This window comes from Leucoraja erinacea, chromosome 15, assembly GCF_028641065.1.
Source record: "Leucoraja erinacea ecotype New England chromosome 15, Leri_hhj_1, whole genome shotgun sequence".
NCBI classification, from domain to species: Eukaryota; Metazoa; Chordata; class Chondrichthyes; order Rajiformes; family Rajidae; genus Leucoraja; species Leucoraja erinaceus.
The window spans coordinates 13,987,862-14,004,610 of NC_073391.1; the positions used below are offsets into that span (position 1 = coordinate 13,987,862).

Consider the following 16,749-nt stretch of genomic DNA (forward strand, 5'->3'; position numbering starts at 1 on the left):
ACTGCCTGGGTTTCTTCCCTTTCTTATTAAGGAAATCGATTTGGAGAGATATAACACAACTTAATCAGAAGATACAAAGTTCAGTCGATTTATAGAGTAAATCATTTTTCTGGACAGGAAACTATGGAAGTTGATTAAACACATTTCATCTCCGTTGACCTAATTTTTTGTATATATATGTTGACAGCTCTTGCCTTCTGCTGTTCAGTGATGGACCATTGTACTCTTCATCCACAAATTATGTCTCATTAAGCTTAGAAGGATATCTATTTTCTTTGTCTGACATCTTCTAATAGGTTAAAAATTGATTTTTGTCAATGTGCAAACGAAAGGCCGAAACACTTTAGTAACTGAAGAAGTTCATGTCCTTTAAAGTACTGTGCCACAATGGCTGACTGAGCTATGTCACAACCAATTAATACATCAAGGTTCATTGTTTTTTGAACATACAGGTCCTACATTTTATTAAGATAAGAACTTTAGCATATTACTCAAATATCTGCATTCTAGCCCTGATGGAACCAGGTACTGTACAAGAATTGAAGAATTTCTGTTGCATCTTACTTGTAAAATAAATCAACAGCAGCATAGTTGTTTTTAATTTAAGCTAATCTTTTCCTTGATTGTATTTAATGATACTTATGTGCTTCCAAAACCCTACTGTTTTGGCAGAATGTTTAATATTTGGAAATTAGTGTACCTTCTGGGAAATTAACCGGATAAAGATACCAGTCTACAAATGTTATCATAAACAACTGTTTTATTTTCAGTGCTATATACATAAAAATCATTTTTGTTTTTAGAATGGAACCCGATTATAGTAGAATCATACCATTCTGGGAAATCAACAGCAATTCCGGCCATAAATAAACTTCAGACTGATAAAGCATTTTCCCTTACAGTGTTCCCGGGAGAAATTTGTCAATGTGATTCTGCAGTATGCCTGTCATTGGGCACTTTCAGCTGAGTTAGATTTTAAGAGGGAGTGTTACTAATTTAGCACTTCAATTAAAAGAGGGCTTCCTTGTGCAAATTCTTACCAAAGCAATCTGATTCAGGTAGGTTTCCTTTCATTTATTTACATACATGCTTGCCGACATATCCCCTATTCTCTCTCACCAATTCACTGCTTTCCACTCAACAGCTCAGCAATCATCATTGCCTTTGAATAAAGATTGAAGAAAGTATAAATAAGAAGAGGAATAAAATCCTTGTTACCAGGAGGGAAAAAAGACATGGAATTCAGGGATATGGAATAGTTGAATTAGCTGAAATTGGTTCATTCAATATCCTGGCGGGGAGATTTGCTAGATATACGCAGGAGGGTTTGAATGACAGCCTGGCAACCAATGAAGCAATGAGGCAGATGAGAAGGTTGAGGCAAATGCAGAAGTTAAAGAAAGCAAGTTCAGTTGATAGGACAGGCAGGAGCATGGCAAGGAGCGAGGGAAGTCTGATGGTTCAAACTGTATTTATTTCAATGCAATAAGGCTAACAGGCAATGCAGATGAACTCAGGGCATGGATAAAGACATGAGACTGGGTTATTACAGAAAAGTGGTTGAGGGAGCAACAGGACTGATGGCTGAATGTTCTGGGGTACAAATGTTTCAGGACAGTTGTATTTTTGATGAGGGAGAACATCCTAGAGGTTTCGTAAAAGAAGATAGTCCTGGTGTCCAGTGAGGCTATATGGGTGGAAATGAGAAAAAGGAAGTGATCATTTTGATGAGATTGAACTCTAGACTCCATAATACCTAAAGGACATTTAGACATGGATAGGAAAGACTGGGGTGGTATATTGGCCATGCGCAGGCAAGTGGGACAAGCTCAATTAAACAATTTGGTCGGCATGGACAAGTTGGGCTGAAGGGCTTGATTCTTTGCTATATGGCTCCAAGGCTCTATGAGGGTGTTATTTATTGAATCTGATTTCCGGTGTTGCTCACCAAGCAGTCCCTTTTTCCTTCCTTCTCCCCCCCACCCCCCATCACTCTGAAGAAGGGTTTCGGCCTGAAACGTCGCCTATTTCCTTCGCTCCATAGATGCTGCTGCATCCGCTGAGTTTCTCCAGCATTTTTGTGTACCTTCGATCTTCCAGCATCTGCAGTTCCTTCTTGAACACATTAAAGAGACCAAAGTGGTCCGGGTGGAGTTGAAAGTTTCCCAGATTTGGGCTGCCTTTGTCCTTACAGACGTCACAGTTTGGGAGATGCATTGGAAGAAGCTCTCAAGAGTTACTACACTGTATCTTGGTGAATAACACATATTGTGGAATATTGGACTAATGGTAGATGGATTGAAAGGGTGCAAGTTAAATGGACTATTATACTGCTTGGTGTTAGAGCTTTAGTTATCCTGGCAACCAGAGACGGTTCCATCGCATTCCCGACGTGCTTCATGGATGGCAAAAAAGCAATTAAAGTATAATAGCCAAACTCCATCCTGAGAGATATGTTAATGGTTATTAATGCTTTTCAGCCACTGCTGGAAAGGTCTTTCTACTCCTTCTTGTCAGAGATGGACATTACTAACATTGTATGTGATCAATGTTACTTATCAATTATCATAAATTTTGTGCAGGTCTTCGTGCATGAGGGCATATGCTGCTTCATTAGCTCAAGAGTTGTGAATGGAACACTGAGCAATAAACAGAAAACTTTCACGTGGTTAGCTATTAAATAGAGGCACTGATGAAGAAAATGAAGGCAGTTCTGTTCTGATGAAAAAATGACCTGCCTCATTCACTGTATGACCCCTCTGGACCGCTGTAATAAAACAGCTTGGCTGCAGACACATTTAGTTCTGAAGCATAATTGCATAGTCAATGGTGAATGCTGTATCTGGTGTACTCAGCTATTTTCTAGGCAAGAGATCAATTGGATTCTGTGCCTAATGGAACTCCAGTAGGAGGTTGAGATGGTCCATTCATTTAATACTACAGGGAGAGAAGCTTGTGAAATCTTTGTGTACGAAGGAACTGCAGATGCTGGTTTAAACTGAAGATAGACACAAAAAGTTGGAATAATTCAGCGGGTCAGACAGCAACTCTGGAGAAAAGAAACAGAAACCTTTGGGTCTGAAAGGTCTAAAGAAGGGTCTCGACTCAAAACGTCACCTATTCCTTTTCTCCAGAGATGCTGTCTGACCCGCTGAGTTACTCCACCTTGTCTATCTTGTGAAATATTTGGCTGCTTTAATTTGCACTCATTTGTTGGGCTCCGTTGTTATTGAGAAAGGGCTAATCATAGAGCTTTCTCCAGCTAATATTTAATTTTCACTTCTATTAAAATACTGCAGAGCTCTGGTGTAATATATTAGTTGTGAAATTAGCTCTATCTACATCAAAGCTTATGAGCATGCACATGCTTTTCAGTTATGGTTTTAACTGATTGATGTCTATTTTTCAGATTCACCTGGTGCTCTTCACAGCATGTTCTTCTTAATGAATTTGATTGAAGATCGTTTTAATGGTAGAAACGATTTGCAATGCCACATTGATTAAAGATTTGAGTGAAATACAATGCCATTGCTATTCTTGATTCACAAGTTGGCGCTGCTGGATTCATTCTGAATGTGTCCAATTTAATGAAGTGTACAACACAGTCACATTCTTAGTGTGGAAAAGAGTTGCTATTTACTAAGAACGTGTGGTGGACACTCCTCCATCATTCTACCAGGTTGCATTCAACATGGAGGAGTGCTGGTTCATCGGCTGAGATAGAAAAGTAGACAGTGAGCTGCAAGAATTTTCTTTATCATGTCAGAAAGCATACAAGGCAATGAATTAATGCCACAATAATGTACTGACATTTCCAAGTGTGCCACAGTTTTTGGAAGGGTTAGTACTAACCAGGGTGATAACACAGCGTAGTGTAACAATTTGCTTCAGCTAGGTATCTGCTATTCCTCACTATGCAATGGTTTTGAAACAAAAGCATGTTTTGGATATCATGTGAAGGTCATGACTGGATAGACTCGGCTTGTACTCGCTAAAATTTAGATTGAGGGGGGATCTTATAGAAACTTACAAAATTCTTAAGGGGATGGACAGGCTAGATGCAGGAATATTGTTCCCGATGTTGGGAAAGTCCAGAACAAGGGGTCACAGTTTAAGGATAAGGGGGGAAATATTTTAGGACTGAGATGAGAAAAACATTTTTTACACAGAGAGTGGTGAATCTGTGGAATTCTCTGCCACAGAAGGTAGTTGAGGCCAGTTAATTGGCTATATTTAAAAGTGAGTTAGATGTGGCCCTTGTGGCCAAAGGGATCAGGGGGTATGGAGAGAAAGCAGGTACAGGATACTGAGTTGGATGACCAGCCATAATCAAATTGAATGGCGGTGCAGGCTCGAAGGGCCGAATGGCCTACTCCTGCACCTATTTTCTATGTTTCTATGTTTCTATGATATGAATAACCAGACGAAAGACTCTCAAGACCTAAATTATTTGCATTTCAATTTGGTTTTCTGGCTTTAGTTTAGGTTTTTGACTGCAAAAATAAAGTCACAAAAGTATTTCATCCTTTGCAAATACAATACTCCTATCTCAGAGCATGGCTTGTTTTGCTTAACTTTGTTGTGGCCCTTGGGAATAGTGCATTCATATGCAGATGTGTTGCTAGTTGAATGACTGACTGTCATTCTCAGGTCCTCTAGTAATAATTTCTCAATTTCTAGCAGAATTTTTCCCTGCCTGATGATTTATGTAGTCACGACACGTCAACATTTATTTTGCCCCCTTTATGACTGCCAACAATGCACGCATATAGTAATCACATATACCAGCTTATTTTTCTGTGGTTGCTAGCTCCCTCACATTTGCTCTCAAGCCAAGATGCAAGATCACTTATCTGAGCTCAATTGTTGATTCAAGGCAAGTGTAACACCAATCTCATTTCTATGTTTAATGAGAGACAAAATCAGGCTACGTGTGAGGGCATGCACTTGGATAAGAGGAATCCAAAGGCAGATCGTTATCTGAAATGAACAGGATCCAGGTATTCCTGTCCACAAACTGCAAAACGTTTGCAAGCACGTGCAGCAGGTGCAAGAAGGTTAGATATTAGAAATAGGCATGTATCATTACAATAGCGCAGGGTACTAACGACACAAGAGACTGCAGATGCTGGAATCAGGAGCAACCATATATTGGATGTATTCAGTGGAACAAACAGCATCTGTGGGTGGCAAGGGGGGAAAGTAATTATCCATGTTTCAGGTCAAAACCCTGCATCGGGACTGAGAGTGGTGCGATTCTCATTGAAACCCACCGAATAATGAAAGGCCAAGATAGAATTTACGTGGAGAGGATATTTCTGGTAAAGGGAGCGCTGAGGGCCAGAGGGATAACATCAGAATAAAAATACATATATTTAGAATGGGGATGAGGAGACATTTTTGAGCCGGAGGATGGTGAATGTGTGGAATTCATTGCCACACATGCTGTGGAGACCGTCATTGGGTATTTTTAAAGTGGAGATTTATAGAATCTTGATTAGTAAGGGCGTCAAATGTTACGGGGAGAAGACAGGACAATGGGGTTGAGAGAGAAAAAATAGACCAATCATGATCGAATGGCAAAACTGGGAATGACTCGATGGGTCAAATTATTTAATTTGGTTCCTATGTTTTATCGTCATGGAATGGAGAGGGGAGGGAACTAGTATAAAGAGCGGGGGAACTGGTGAGACTGGAGCTGGTGATTGGTGGAGAAGGAGGGATGAAGGATGATAGACAGATGCAGCCATGTAGGGAAGCTGGAGCAATAGAGTTGGGATAGAGGGGCAGGTGAATAATAGATGGAGGCTGGCTTATGAAAAGAGGCATTTGGAACAAAGTGGGGATGAAGGTGGACACAATTGGTGGAGGGTGAGGGTGATAAGTAGGAACAAAAAGGAATCAAAACCAAATGGTGCAGGGAGGAAGACTGGGGTAAATAAAAGTGTACGGTGGATTGAACCAGGATGGGGAGGGGATAAAAATGGGTCGTGGGAGGGAGTGGATATCGAAAAGGTGACGGCTGAGGAATGGAAGGAGAGAGAGAGGGAGTGGAGGAGGAAAACACACTAAAGGTGAGCGTTACCTAAAACTGGAAATGTCAGTGTTTACACTACTGTTTCATAGTTTGTGTTGGGCCTCACTGGCCGTGAAAGCCATGGATGGGTAAGTTGGCATGTGAATGTAAAGAGAGTTGGCAAAGGAATGGCATGCAACTAAGAGTTTGGGAAGGCCTTTGTCGACAGAACGCAGGTGTCTGCAAATTGGTCACCCAGTTTGGGCCTGGTCTCACCGATGCAGAGAGTATTGGTTAATCAATGCTTGGAGTACTGTGCACAGATTGGTTCCCTCACAAAAGGTTATACTGGAAATGGAGGCATTTCAAAAGGGATTCAGTTAGATATGGCTGTCTTATGGGTAATATTGCTGCAATGCTACGGATATTGGCCAAATAAATTAGACCAATATTCTTTGGAGATTTGACGAAAAAGCGGTGATCTTCACTTAAAATACTTCGAAGGAACAAGTGGGTGGACGCTGTTATGTTCCCACAGTGGAAACATTATGAACAAGGGGATACAGTTTAAAAAAAAATTAGAGGGCTGTCATTTAAAATTGGGATATATAGGAACTTCTCGTTTCAAAGGGTGACGAAATTCAATAATTCATTGTCCCAGAGGGTTGAGGAGGCGAGATCTTTGGGAGTATTTAAATAGGAAATATAACCTTTGGGGAATTGGTACAGAAGAGGACTGGAAGGCTGGGCATATCACACCATGTTTGTATTGAATGTGGGTGGGATAGAGGGTCTAGATAACCTACCTTTCTTTCTATTTTGTGCTAATGCTGAGTTTTCAAGCACGTTAATTTTTTCAATTAAGTAATTTTTCTTTTCTATTTCACAATTTTGTAATCATTTTTCTCTGCTTGGTAACTTAGTTTAGTAATTTCAAGCTTACATTTCAAATTTAATGAGTAGAAAATTACAGTGAAAGAGTAGTTGAAATTATACATGGAAAAACAGAAATAAGGAGAGGGGTTTCTTTAAAAAAAAAAAAACACTATATCACATGCTTGGACTTACTTGCTGATAATTTTGGCACGTTTTGCACTTGAGAAGTTCTCCACCTGAAGTGATTCTTGAGTGAGAAAAGCAACAGCCAGATGAAAGTAGTTGTTCCATAACTGTAAATTAGATAGAGGAAAGTTAGACACAAATAAACAAAGTATGGAATTATGGCAAATAGTTTATGGTTTTATAGATTACTGCCTGCAGATTTGGTTTTATATTTCCCCAGGTTTTACAGTAGAAATAATGGTTTCAATGTCACTGCTTACCATCATTAAATAACAAATACTAAGAATAGCATGCACAGGCAACTGCATAAATCTGTAAGTTGCTATCTAATTGTCCATACTCTCATGGAAGTTTCGAGACTTGACAGTGAAACACACATAATGTGTAATATTGCTGCAATGCTATTGATACCTGCCAAATTTGTTAGGAAAGTTAAATGTTAAAAAAAAATTGTAGCAAGATAATCATTAAATTATATAAATTTACAGCACAAAAGGGGGGCACTTAGCCCATCATGTGTATATTATCACATAACAGAGGAAATTAATAACTAGAATGCAACCAACTATGTTCAACTGCTAATATCGTATATGACAAAGCATGGAATGAACTGTTTCAGGAATGTGATGGGCAAGCATGTGACCAATGTTTCCTTCCTGTCAAAGCTAAATTAGTATAATGATAGTCTCAAGGGTAGGTACATTGGTCTGGGAGAGGCTTTGATGTTATATTCCTTAACTTGACACTGAATTTGGAGCATTTGGGGGGGGGGGGGGGGGGGGGTGGTGATTGGCAGGTCAACGAGGTACGTTGGTTAGTAGAGTGACAGCCGCCGGAAAGAAGCTGTTCCTCGAACTGCTGGTTCGGCAACGGAGAGACCTGTAGCGCCTCCCGGATGGTAGGAGGGTAAACAGTCCATGGTTGGGGTGAGAGCAGTCCTTGGCGATGCTGAGCGCCCTCCGCAGACAGCGCTTGCTTTGGACAGACTCAATGGAGGGGAGCGTGGAACCGGTGATGCGTTGGGCAATTTTCACCACCCTCTGCAATGCCTTCCGGTCGGAGACAGAGCAGTTGCCATACCATACTGTGATGCAGTTGGTAAGGATGCTCTCGATGGTGCAGCGGTAGAAGTTCACCAGGATCTGAGGAGACAGATGGACCTTCTTCAGTCTCCTCAGGAAGAAGAGACGCTGATGAGCCTTCTGATCAGAGTAGAGGTTATTGTGGGTCCAAGAGAGGTCATCGGAGATGTTGACTCCAGGAACCTGAAGCTAGAAACACGTTCCACCTCCGTCCCGTTAATGTGGATGGGGGGTGTGCGTGCCAGCTCTGACGGGACTTCCTGAAGTCTACAATGAGCTCCTTGGTCTTCTTGGAGTTAAGGGCCAGGTTGTTGTCAGCGCACCATGCTGCTAAGTGCTGGACCTCCTCCCTGTAGGCCAGCTCATCGTTGTTGTGATGAGGCCAATCACCGTTGTATCATCTGCATACTTGATGATGGTGTTAGTACCATGTACAGGTGTGCAGTCATAGGTGAAGAGGGAGAGTAGAGGAGGGGGGCTCAGCACACAGCCCTGAGGAACGCGGGTGTTCAGGGTGAGGGTTGAAGAGGTGTGCTTGTCTAACCTCACAGACTGGGGTCTGTTGGTTAGAAAGTCCAGTATCCAGTTGCAGAGGGAGGGGTCGATGCCCAGGTTACCGAGTTTGGTGATCAGTTTTGATGGAATAATGGTGTTGAATGCTGAGCTGTAATCGATGAACAGCATTCTTACATAAGTGTCTCTGTTGTCAAGGTGGGAGAGGGCGGAGTGAAGTGCCGTTGAGATGGCATCCTCCGTACTCCTGTTCTTGCGGTAGGCAAACTGATAGGGATCCAGTGTGGGGGGTAGGCAGCTTTTGAGGTGTGCCAGGACCAGCCTCTCGAAGCACTTGGTGATGATGGGGGTAAGTGCAACTGGGCGGAAGTCGTTGAGGCTTGCCGCAGTGGAGGGTTTTGGCACTGGCACGATGGATGTGGTTGTAAGGCTAGTGGGGACAACTGCTTGGGCAAGTGATAGGTTGAAGATGTCAGTCCAGACGTCTGTCAGCTGCGCAGCACAGGCACTGAGCACGCGCCAGGGGATGCCGTCAGGGCCAGCAGCCTTACGTGCATTAGTCCTACTCAGTGCCACGTACAAGTCGTAGGGGGAGAGTGAGAGGGGTTGGTGATCGGCAGGTAGCACAGCCTTGATGGCTGTCTCTGGATTGTCCGTGGCGAAGCGGCCATAGAAGTGATTAAGCTCCTCAAGGAAGGAGGCGTCGCTGGATGTGGGGGTGATGTTGGAGGGTCTGTAGTCCGTGATGGCCGGGATGCCTTGCCACATGCGTCGGGGGTCGGAGTTTGTTGTGTTGAAGTGCTCCTCAATCCTGAGCTTATGGCAGTGCTTGGTATTCTGATGCCCCTCTTCAGGTTAGCCCTGGATGAACTGTAGGCTCGAGCATCGCCTGACCTGAAAGCGGTTGTCCCGTGCTTTCAGCAGTAGCCGACCTCGCGTTCATCCATGGCTTCTGATTCGGGTATATGGTCACCTGTTTGAGGGAGGTGACACTATTGATGGTGGAGTTTATAAAGTCCAGAACAGAGGATGTATAGGAATCAATGTCCGTGTGAGAGTCAAGGGTGGCCTGGGCTGCAAACGCCTTCCAGTCAGTGTTTCCAAAACACTGCTGAAGTGTGAAGTCCGCTTCCTCTGACCAGACTTTAACTCTCCTTACAGTTGGTTTAACCCGTCTGATGAGTGGGGAGTACTTAGGGAGCAGGAACAATGAGACGTGATCAGACTGACCAAGGTGGGGGAGGGGGATGGCTTTGTAAGCTTCAGCCATATTGGTGTAGACTTTGTCCAGTGTCTTGTCTACTCTAGTGGGGAAGGATACATGTTGGTGGATATTTTATACAATTATATTTTATACATTTTGCATTGATATCTCATCTGTATTTTACGTGACTATTGTAGCCAGTCTGCATCTCAAAAGAATACAGATGGGTGGTGATCAGTGCCACCTGGTAGAACTTGTGCTGGATATGAGATATTGATATCTCTCAGTGTGCCAGCATTGCCTTTGCCAATCTGCTGTGAGCAAAGGCTATGCTGGCACATTGAAGGTGACAGTGAATTTCAATACTGATGACTGCCTTTGTTGAGAGGTGTTGCTAAGACATGGGAAGTAGTCCATATTTTCCTCAAGTCTAATCGTGGACAAAATCAAAGGAATCAATCCATGACCAGAAAGGGGAATTTGGAAGACCATGTTATAGTGACAGATTTTTATATCGTTTCAAGGAATCTTTCCTTTAGCCACTATGATTGACGACAGGGGTTCATGAGATAATCGAAACGCACTCACTAGCTCTCCACGAGCTTTCAATGCCGTCAAAAGATAAATCTTCCAAACACAGTCTCCTAATTAATAGTTTCTTTATTGTAGTAGTAAAAACTGTAAGATATTCATCCAAATCTCTTCTTGTATAAGTACATTTTGATCTTACTCGTGGTCAAACTCTTGCATGGTCGAAAGCTGTGACCTCTTCCCCATGCTTCTTCAAACTAAACTAACTACTAGAGAGTCTGCACGAGAATCCCAGCCGCAAACATGCCTCGGACTACGTATAAATCCCCCCCCCACATAATTACAGGCAGATATAATTGAAAGGTAACTGGTTGTAGTTATAACATACTGAGTTAAGCTAAATGACTACTACACATATGTTCGTTTCCATTGGTAGGTTGGCAGTGGAGTGAGTTAACAGCTTCAAATTCCTGGGGGTTAACATTTTGGATGACTTGTCCTGGATCCAGCACAGAGATGTAATCATAGTGTATGCATATCGTGTAGCAAAGTGTGGAGTCATGCATTTTGGTTGTGGGAATGCAGTCGTAGATTATTTTCTAAATGGAGAGAAAATCCAGAAATTGCAAAGGGATGTGGATAAATGTGAGGTTATCCAAATTGGTAGCAAAAGCAGGAAGGCAGATTACTATCTAAATGGTGTCAAGTTGGGAAAAGGGGAAGTACAACTCGATCTGGGGGTCCTTATTCATCAATCAATAAAAGTAAGCATGCAGGTACAGCAGGCAGTGAAGAAAGCGAATGGCATGTTAGCATTTATAACAAGAGTTGAATATAGGAGCAAAGAGGTCCATCTGGAGTTGTATAGGGCCCTAGTGAGACCACACCTGGAGTATTGTGTGCAGTTTTGGTCCCCTAATTTGAGGAAGGACATTTTTGCTATTGAGGTAGTGCAGTGTAGGTTTACAAGGTCAATTCCCAGCATGGCGGAACTGTCAAATGCTGAGAGAATGGAACGGCTGGGCTTGTATACTCTGGAGTTTAGAAGGATGAGAGGGCATCTTATTGAAACATATAAGATTATTAAGGGTTTGGACATGCTAGAGGCAAGAAACATGTTCCCGATGTTGGGGGAGTCCAGAACCAGGGGACACAGTTTAAGAGTAAGGGGTAAGCCATTTAGAACGGAGACGAGGAAACACTTTTTTTCACAGATTGTTTTGAGTCTGTGGAATTCTCTGCCTCAGAGTGTGGTGGAGGCTGGTTCTCTGGATACTTTCAAGAGAGAGCTAGATAGGGCTCTTAAAGATAGCAGAGACAGGGGATATGGGGAGAAGGCAGGAATGGGGTACTGATTGGGGATGATCAGCCATGATCACACTGAATGGCGGTGTTGGCTCGAAGGGTCGAATGGCCTACTCCTCCACCTATTGTCTATTGACTTGGTAGTGCTGGTGCAAGGTTCCCAAAAAGTTAATCTGCAAGTCAAATCAGTTGTAAAGAAAGCAAATGCAGTGCTAGCATTTATTTCAAGAGGGCTTGTACACAAAAACGCATATGTAATGCTGAGGCTCTATAAGGCACTGATCAGGCAGCATTTGGAATATTGTGAGCAATTTTGGGCACCATATCTGAGGAAAGATGTGCTGGCTCAGGAGGGTCCAGAGGAGGTTTACAAGAATGATCCTAGGAATGAATAGGTTATCATATGATGAGCGTTTGACGGCATTTGGCCTGTACTCGCTGGAGTTTAGAAGAATGAGGGGGGACCTCATTGAAATGTACAGAATAGTGAAAGTCTTGGATAGAGTGGATGTGGAGAGGATGTTTCCACTAGTGGGAGAGTGTAGGACTAGAGGTCATAGCCTCAGAATTAAAGGAAATTCTTATAGGTGAATCTGTGGAATCACGGACAAAGCTGTGTATTACACATTTTAAGTATCTTCATTGTTCTGATATTCGATGCACCAACCAAACAAAATGGAATCTCATTTATCTTCTTAACCATCACTTTGATCTCTTTTGCTACCTTTAGGGTTCTGGATTACTTCTACATTTCCCATATTCGTACTATTCCTCTGCCTTTGTCTGTCCTTTCCAGATCCATTAACTTGCAGTACTCTAATTATTTCTGCCATTGTCTACCCAGTGCCTTCCTGTGGTCAACTGCTTTTTCAATCATTGAAAAGTAGGACCTTCACGGTAGTATCTGTGCTGAAATTCTAAAATTAGTGAAGAGCTCAATTCCATTACATTGCCACCCACATCTAGGAAGGGGAGGAAATTGGACATCACGTGACCATCTGCAAACGTATTTTGCAGTCAGTCTGAAGAAGAGACCCACCCGAAAAGTCACCTGTCCTTGTTCTCCAGAGAGGCTGCCTGAGCCACTGAGTTACTCCGGCACTTTATGTCTTTTTTTTTATAAACCAGCATCAGCAGTTCCTTGTTTCTGCTTAATACATTTCCTTATCGTGCTAAGCCTTGTCAAATACCATGAGAGTAATCTTCTCATCACTAAAACACTCCTTAGTTATCATACTCTCTTCCTGCTACTGCCAAAATTAAATCAAACTTTTAAAAAAGAGTACAGATGCTGGAAATCTGAAAGTGTTACATTCAGCTTCACAGTCTCCCTTTGGATCCTGTTGACTGTTAGTGTTCTGATCAGACTTCCATTTGGAACCTTGTCAAACAACTTACTAAAATCCATGTACTACATTTCAAATGCCCTGCACTCACCAATTCTTGTTAACTTCACAAAAAATGCAATTATTAATCTGAAACAACCTTCCTTCAATAAATACCTGATTAATGTGTGCCTTCATAAGTTATAATTTATAGTATTCCTTAGAATGCTTCCAATAATTTGACTATCAGCATTGCTTGACTGACTGGCTTATAATTACTGTTCAAGAAGGAACTGCAGATGCTGGAAAATCGAAGGTGGACAAACTCACCAGGTGAGGCAGCATCTATGGAGCGTAGGAATTAGGCAACGTTTCGGGTCGAAACCCTTCGAAACGTTGCCTATTTTCATCACTCCATAGATGCTGCCTCACCCGCTGAGTTTCTCCAGCATTTTTGTCTACCCTGGTTTATAATTACTTAGTTTATCCATTTCCACTAACTAATAATGTAAGTTACCACTGTAAAAGCTTGACAGGCTTCTGGTACCCTGTCGAAGGCCAGTGATTTGGGAAAACAAATTGCCAGGGTATCCTGCATTTCTTCCCTCATTTCTCAACCTGCAATTTATTTTCTCTGGACATGGAAAAACCGTCTGTTCTTTTAATACTCAAAATCAAACATTTCATATTCCACCTCAAGTATCATGTCTACATCTTACTCTATATTTGTAATGGTAGAATTCAAAGTATCCAATCTATGCATTCCATTTCTACACACAAACTTTGTTTTTGGTCTCTATTTGGTCCTATTATTTTCTTTATTATTATCCCCTTTCCTCAAGTGTATTATAGTGCTGCTTTCTTGGAGTTTTTCAAGAAAACTCTTCCATTTTCTTGGAGTTGTCATACAGGAAATATCTTGAAACTATGTGTCAGATGGACAGAATTCATTCAGCGATTCAAGGTGCAGCTCTTCAACTACTTGGAGAATGTGGGTGAGGAGATCCTGCCGATGATTTTAACTGTGTGGGCAGCAATTAGACTTGATTCCGACCTTGATGATGCTAATGATAGATCATCTCCAAGGTCCACAAGAATCTCCTCTCCTTCCCAGATGTGAGCGATGAAGTAATCAAATTGAGCTCTTCACCAATTTTAGAATTTCAGCATAGATACTATCTATTCTGAAGGCCCTACCTTTCAATTGGGAATAAGGTATTTTTCACTTGTTGGTTGTCAGGAGTGACGACAAGTCCTAAGTGGATGGAAGCAGTAAGTTCTTCATGCTTTGTACATTTCACCAAATCAGTCTTGCTTCTTCTTATTAGAGGAGCCCTGTCCTCCCACCATTAATACTGGTGCAGAATGATGCAGACACATTTGTAGTTCCTTGATTAGGTGATGGCGTGATCTAACAGGGACTAATGTCTTGCTCAGGTCTCTCTTAAACAGTGGAAGAGTTATGATGAGTTTGTGCATCAATTTGTCCCGAGAAGAACGTGGTTAGAGTTATGTGTTCTGACTTGTTCCTTGTTAATAATGCCTTGCCACAGGATTGTGTCCTTTCTGCCTCTGGCACTGAAGTTATTAGAAGGATCAGTTTGTCTCCCTTTGGATGCAGACTGGGGTTTTGCAATGTCACAGTAGACATTCTCGTTGACCTCGCCAGCTTTAAAAGTTAGGATTTGTACACTGATGACCATAGGATAAACCAGCCCGGATGTAGGGTGTAAGTTGCAGCAGGCGTTAAAACTGGCATGTAAACAAAGGTAATGCCACTGTGGTGATGGAGGATTTCAATATGCAGGTAATCTGGGAAAATCAGGTTGGTTCAGGACCCTAAGAAAGAGAGTTGTAGAATGCCTCCGAGATGGATTCTTAGAGCAGCTTGTAATGGAGCCAATCAGAGAAACGGCAATTCTGGATTTAGTGGTCTAATAAACCAGATTTGATAAGAGAACTCGAGGTAAAGGAACCACTTGGAGGTAGTGGTCATAATATGATTAGTTTTAATCTGCAATTTGAGAAGGAGAAGGTTGAATCGGAAGTGTCAGTGATGCAGTTGAACAAAGGGGACTATGAAGGCATGAGAGAGGAGCTGGCCAAAGTAGACTGGAAAGGGATCCTAGCAGGAATGACGGTGGAACAGCAATGGCAGGAATTTCGGGGCATAGTCCGGAAGACACAGGATCATTTCATTCCAAAAAAGGAAGAAAGATTCTAAGGGGAGTAGGAGGCAACCGTGGCTGACAAGTGAAGTTAGGGATAGAATAAAACTAAAAGAAAAGATGTATAACACAGCAAAGAGTAGCCGAAAGCCAGAGGATTGAGAAACTTTCATAGGACAACAGAAGGAAACAAAATGGGCAATACGGGCTGAAAAGGTGAAGTACAAGGGGAAGCTGGCCAGGAATATAAAGAAGGACAGTAAAAGCCTCTTTAGATATGTTAAGGGAAAAAGAGTAGCAAAGACAAATGTGGGTCCCTTGAAGGCAGACACAGGTGAAATTATTATGGGTAACAAGGAAATGGCAGAAGAGTTGAACAGGTACTTCGGATCTGTCTTCACTAAGGAAGACACAAATAATCTCCCAAATGAACTGGAGGACAGAGGATCTAAGGGGGTAGAGGAACTGAAATAAATTTTCATTAGGCGAGAAATAGTATTGGGTAGGCTAATGGGACTGAAGGATGATAAATCCCCTGGGCCGGATGGTCTGCATCCCAGGGTCCTCAGGGAGGTGGATCTAGAAATAGTGGATGCATTGGTGATCATTTTCCAATGTTCAATAGATTCAGGATCAGTTCCTGTGGATTGGAGGATGGCTAATGTTATCCCACTTTTCAAGAAAGGAGCGAGAGAGAAAACAGGGAATTACAGACCAGTTAGCCTGACTTTGGTGGTGGGAAAGATGCTGGAGTCAATTTTTAAAGAGGTAATATTGGGGCATTTGGATAGCAGAAAAGGATTAGTCCAAGTCAACATGGATTTATGAAAGGGAAATCATGCTTGACTAATCTTCTGGAATTTTTTGAGGATGTGACAAGTAAACCGGATGAAGGGGAACCAGTGGATGTAGTGTATCTAGACTTACAGAAAGCCTTTGATAAGGTCCCGCACGGGAGACTGGTGACTAAAATTAGAGCACATGGTATTGGGGGTAGGGTGTTGACATGGATAGAAAATTGGTTGGCAGACAGGAAGCAAAGAGTAGGAGTGAACGGGTCCTTTTCACAATGGCAGGCAGTGGCGAATGGAGTGCCGCAAGGCTCGGTGTTGGGGCCGCAACTGTTTACCATATATATTAATGATTTGGAAGAGGGAATTAGGAGTAACACCAGCAAGTTTGCGGATGACACAAAGCTGGGTGGCAGAGTGAGCTGTGAAGAGGATGTTAGGAGGTTGCAGGGTGACCTGGACAGGTTGAGTGAGTGGGCAGATGCGTGGCAGATGCAGTATAATATAGATAAATGTGAGGTTATCCACTTTGGCGACAAAAACAAGGGGGAAAAACATTGGGAACATGAGTTCCCATGTTCCCAATGTTGGGCGAGTCCAGAACCAGGGGCCACAGTCTTAGAATAAAGGGGAAGTCATTTAAGACTGAGGTGAGAAAAAACGTTTTCACCCAGAGAGTTGTGAATTTGTGGAATTCCCTGCCACAGAGTGCAGTGGAGGCCAAGTCACTGGATGGATTTAAGAGAGAGTTA

The 16,749-nt window shown here is 42.4% G+C and overlaps 1 protein-coding gene across 1 annotated transcript in view; it reads right to left on the reverse strand.

The window, feature by feature from the left end:
* Positions 1–16,749, reverse strand: part of dock1 (dedicator of cytokinesis 1) — a 443,854-nt gene that overhangs the window by 136,790 nt on the left and 290,315 nt on the right. Inside the window, exon 31 of the mRNA XM_055646705.1 lies at positions 7,085–7,185. Coding sequence (XP_055502680.1) covers positions 7,085–7,185 — 101 coding nt within the window. The remainder of the gene's footprint in view (positions 1–7,084; positions 7,186–16,749) is intronic.